Source organism: Festucalex cinctus, chromosome 9, assembly GCF_051991245.1.
Source record: "Festucalex cinctus isolate MCC-2025b chromosome 9, RoL_Fcin_1.0, whole genome shotgun sequence".
Lineage (NCBI taxonomy): Eukaryota > Metazoa > Chordata > Actinopteri > Syngnathiformes > Syngnathidae > Festucalex > Festucalex cinctus.
This window is the reverse complement of record NC_135419.1, coordinates 13958974-13964257: the sequence shown is the minus strand read 5'-3', so window position 1 is coordinate 13964257 and position 5284 is coordinate 13958974. Positions and strand designations below refer to the sequence as shown.

General features: G+C 38.6%; 1 protein-coding gene across 6 annotated transcripts in view; it reads left to right on the top strand.

Moving 5' to 3' along the window:
- The window catches only part of nr3c1 (nuclear receptor subfamily 3, group C, member 1 (glucocorticoid receptor)), a 69945-nt gene that overhangs the window by 48595 nt on the left and 16066 nt on the right, over positions 1 to 5284 (top strand). For 2 of the 6 annotated variants that reach the window (XM_077532173.1, XM_077532174.1), the window contains exon 3: positions 4844 to 4974. Coding sequence is in view for 2 of the 6 variants with exons in the window: in XM_077532172.1 (XP_077388298.1) it covers positions 5155 to 5157 (3 nt within the window). In the remaining 4 variants the exon portion in view is untranslated. Of the gene's footprint in view, positions 1 to 4680; positions 4975 to 5104; positions 5158 to 5284 lie in introns of those variants that run through there. The other 4 variants (XM_077532176.1, XM_077532177.1, XM_077532172.1 and 1 more) reach the window with 4 other exon arrangements.

Below are 5284 nucleotides of genomic sequence, written 5' to 3'. Positions count from 1 at the left end.
CTGTGAACGAGAGAGAGATTGGAGAGAGAGCGAGAGAGAGAGAGGGAGAGAGCGGGCTCCAATAATGTCTTACATCATCTTAAAGACAAATGACATTTGCTGACGAAAGATGTGTGTGGGTTCAAAACAAAATAATAATAATACTCCAGACATTGGTGCAGGGCTGGCGACTAATGCATTTTTATCACGCAGCCTTGCACATTTTAATCCTGTTACTGTCCCATATTTACATGTGCGCTCATAAGCGGAGAGCGGTGGGGGTTAGTGGGGGGTGCTCATCATCAGTGACAGCCATGTGGGAGCACATGCAGCCTCGGTCCTCATTGCTGTCATTAAACATCTGGCGTATACATTTGGAGTGAATTCAACCCAGACGCTCGTCTCTCTTTCGCCCGAATTGCTCAATTAGAAAAATCCATCCGATTGGCATCATCGATTCAAAATTAGTTCTGGTGTCAGCACCACGGACAGATCCAAGGCAAATCTAAATACATTCATTTTCAAATCTTTCAGAGTAAACTGTCGACTTTAATCCTCTTTTACTTGTATCAGCGGTATCAATTAGGTCCATTACAAAAACGTTTCACTCCTGCTCCCTTTTGACCCCTTCCGCAAAAGTTTTCATTAACAAATACACATAACACAATTCATCATTCGATTCCCGCTTAAATTGCAGATTTTTAAGCGATCTTTTATTATTATTATTATTATTATTATTATTGTTGTTGTTGTTGTTGTTGTTATCATCATCATTATTATTATGGCTTTTACAGTATACAGACTGTACGAGCCTGAATTTAGCGTTGTAGTACCACCTTGTGCCACAACATACCAGGCAGCACTGAGCACTATTGGAAGAGATGTAGCTTAATTAAAAGCAAGAAAAACAGGCAAAGCAGGCTCCCAATTAAACTCCACTCTCTAAAAAGTAAAGCCTCAAAACTGTAAATAAATAAATAAATAAATAAATAAATAAATAATAAAATAATAATATTTAAAAAAAATAAAAAATAAAATAAAAAAATAAATAAAAACAAGTAAAGTTTCTTTGGCTTGTACATATAGAACCACTTTTGGGCGCACATTTTTAATGGCCCTACATAGAACCGATTGATTGATTGATTGATTGATTGATTGATTGATTGATGGATGGATGGATGGATGGATGGATGGATGGATGGATGGATGGATGGATGGATGGATGGATGGATTGATTGATTGATTGATTGAGTATTTTTTTTAACAAGTAAAGCTGTTGAGAACAGATACTCATTTGCAATGCAGTGATAGGAGCTAAATAAAATAATACGTAAATAATATGTATAAAACCAACTGTGCAAAAAGTTACATATTCACATAATACAGAATATTACATTATGGCAACTGAGGACTGAAAGGTTCATAAAAGGCTAAAAACTTACAGTAATCATATTGGAATGGATAAGAAGTTTTTATGTGTTGTAGTGCCCCGTTTGTTTGGAGCAGATAACAGAAAAGCTCACGACCAAACCCAGAAAAAAAGATGAGCAATGACGTTTGTTAGCACTTTGACATCAGTTTCAGTCAACAGCAGGTGGCAGTACAGGGCATAAAATGTCAGCCTCCTGGGATGGATTATTCTGCTTCATTCATATTCCATAAAGGCAATATTAATTAGGATTCTGTGTTTCGACTAGTGGGTGCACATAGAACATGTTATTGTAAATAAAAATTTTGAGTTGTGTTCTGTCTTAAAGTCCATCCCGATTTTCATCTGTAGTTTTCTTCCGATTCAGATGAATTTGTTAAAAAAAAGAAAAAAGAGAGAGAAACTCGAGTCACATTATTCTGGATTATGATGGCAGGATTACTCAGGGGAAGGACTGGGAGCCATGTTATTGCTTGGGGCTTTCTCTCAAAGAATTGGCCATATTGCCATCAAGAAGCCAAGTGTGTGTGTGTGGGGGGGGGGGGGGGGGGGGGGGGGGCTATGTGAGGGTTGGGGGTTGCTGATTTTTAGGAGGAAGTGAGACATGAGGAAGTATACTGCATTTTAGGTTTGACACTCATCTCAAGTACACACTAAAAAATCTGGGTTGTTTTCATAACCCACATTGGATTGCTGTGGATTTTTAACATATTGGGGTACTTTTACCCAAGGTTACATTTCCTTATTTTTGACTCAGCAGATTGGGTTGCTGTTGATTTTGAACAGTTTGGGTTACTTTTAGCCAAGGTTGGACTCATTATTTTTTGACTTAGCAGATTGGGTTGCTGTGGTTCATTTTGAACAGATTGGGTTACTTTCACCCAAGTTTAGATTCATTGTTTTTGGACCCAGCAGAATGGATTGAAGATTGGATTTAGGTGGACTGAACTGGTGAATCTGGTCACCGTGGTGTAGTGAAGATGAAGTACGTTTAATGTAACTATCTTAGATATCCTGCTAAGTCAATTCTTGGTAGCTTTAACTCATCGACCCAATGTGCCGGGTATGAATAACCCAGCGTTTGATCCAGGGTTAGCTATTTCACCCATTTTGGGTTACTTTTGACCCAGCAGTTTTAAGAGTGCATGTACACAGGCCAAGTCAACAAAATTGATCATAGCTGTCAATGTCGAGCTCCATAATAGGTTTATGTGAACAATTATGCAGGAGCAAATCCCAGCATGGAAACTAATGAACAGTTTGTTTTTCTGCTTCTTCTGCTTGTTGTGTGTTTGGAGCCGCATTGTTGTAAAAGCAGAGGCTTTTATTGCCACAGTACTGATGATAGCAGAGCACCCTTGACTCCTGGTTTTGAGGAGGCAGCGGTCACGCTTTGCCCTGTTAATTCCAAGTACATTGTGCTGGAGAAGGGTTGCTAAGCAGCCACCGGGGACTGAGTGGGATTCAAATAGCCGGGATTTTGAGCTACACGAGCGCACGTTTGTCTGTGATGTGAGGTTGTGATGCTTACTGTGTATTTGAATGCTGCTGTTATGTATTAAGGCAAGGGTGTCAAATTTGTTTTTATTGTGGGCTTACATCAAAGTTTACGGTTTCCCGTAGGGCGCTGGTTATAATTGTCCCTCTCTATATCTCCTCCAGGATGCACTTCTTACCAAGTGGCAGGCTCTATGTTGGGGAAAGCGCCTCGCGTTTGTGCCATCATAGACAAACAATATTGTCCACTAAAAATACATCAATGCTGTGATGGTGAGAACACAAAATGCATAAAGGGTGGAATGTATAAACAAAGGACAAAGTTAACGTAACTATAAATGGGCTGCCTTGGCTAAAATGCTAAATACAGTATAGGCCTAAGTACTAAACGTTTGTTAGTGCTAAAACGCTAAGTACAGTATACTAACTGTACATACCCATGCCATAACAATGCCTTAGCAATGTTTGATGTGCTATGCTTTGGATCATGAGCTGTTCCTTTCTCTTCCTGTCATTCTCATGCAAATTTGGTGACATGCAATGTCTACTTTTGAGCTCCTGAAAAAGGGGGAACTCTCATGAATTAAATTGACTAATTTTCTAATTGATCAGTTCCATAATTTTGACACCTCTTAAATTAAAGATGAAAGTATCAATTGATATATTATTTTATTTCTAATCCATAGTGTTATAAGTATACTGCAAAGGTAAAATGATAAAATCTCTAATACTTAATAGTACATCTCAATCTCATCCTTCATTTAACTATGATCAGGTCTGATTGTATCTTCTGAAAGAAGTTCAATCTCAAGCTGCTTCAACATGAATAATGTAGCACAAATATGGTTCCCACCTGGAAATGATGTAAGAAAATGTGTATGTGTGTGAACGTCAAGTTGACAATTTTGCATGGTCTTGAATTACAATCTCCATGTGGGTTACAAGATACTGAAGAAGTTGCGAAGCATGGAATAGCATTTCAAATTAGACACAAGTAATGAAATTCTTCTAAAATTGTTGAGTTGTGTATTCTATTTTTGTACAGTATGTTTTATATGCCTTAAAAGTAACAAATACTGTATTTTCCAACAGATGCTTACAGATAATCCTGCTTTATATTCATTCCCTCTTTCTTTCCTAGTAGATTGTGATGTGGCATACCTTGGGGAGGAAGAATTTACATTTTGTCTGCAAATAGTGCAGCAATGGCATATACTGTATGTCTAACGAGTGTGTGTGTTTTTTTTCCCCGCTAGAGTTGTTCTACAAGTGTGCAGAAATGTCATACAAGAGAAGAAAGTAGTAGAAGGTAGTAGGGGGAAAATGTTCCTTGTAAAACTTAGTTCTACTAGTCGAGTGTGTCTTAGTTAATCTACTTGTGCAGTGAAGTGGGGGAAAAGAGCATACTAGAACATGAACCTTAAAATTGATATAAAGCATGGATTTGGAATAAACGACTTTCCAAACAAAGTGGTAGTACAAAATGAAAATATGGACAATCAATATGGGTTTTAATGTAGAAATTATATATGACTTGTCTTTCTTAAAAGTATTTTTTTCTATTTTATCATTTATAAATTTTATTAAATCGATTACCTAATCTACAAATATAGTATAAGTACAGTATTCTTTTGTTGATATTGACAGGCACCTGTACTTTGTAGATAGACTGTAGTTACTCGTAAGTGCCGACAGATGTCGCTGCAGGTTGCAAAACGATCAGCTTCACTCGCTGGCTTGGGTATCCATTTTGTATGTTTTGCTTGAAGGTTAGCGTGCACAGTACTTCCCTAATGGCTAGCTAGGGAGCACCGTAGCTCAGCTTGTTTACTTGCAGTTTCACTCTGCCTGTCAGCCCTTCGCAAAAGAATCGAGAGACGTAAGATTCGAAAGTAACTCGAACTCGGTTTTGTTTCCTCTTTTGATCGACACATGTAGGAGGAGGGTACCAAGCCAGAGGAATTCACTACTAGCAAGTCACTATTGGCGTGTTGTGGTCGGCCACTACTAACCATAACAATGTTGACAGACGACCAGTGGGCTCCCGTCAACAGGAAGTCACTTCAAGGGTAAATCAAAGTTTTTCCTTGTTTGGCTCAATGTGTTTGTTGGCTAAATACGGGCACTAAGGCGAACGTCAAACACGCAGCTATCGTGACGATAATTAGCATGAGTTTTAACGTTATTCGAGACGTGTTGGCACGCCATTCACGCTTCTAGCTTAGCGTGGCAACAACTACCGATAAGGGATGGTATTACTGCACTACTACTACACACTCCAATATTTCTGTATCAGTATTTATGTTGTCAGAGAAGTTTTCGTCTTATGTTGCCGTTTGGTCTTGCTAGCTAGCACATTCGCCGAGGGGCTTGTTTGGG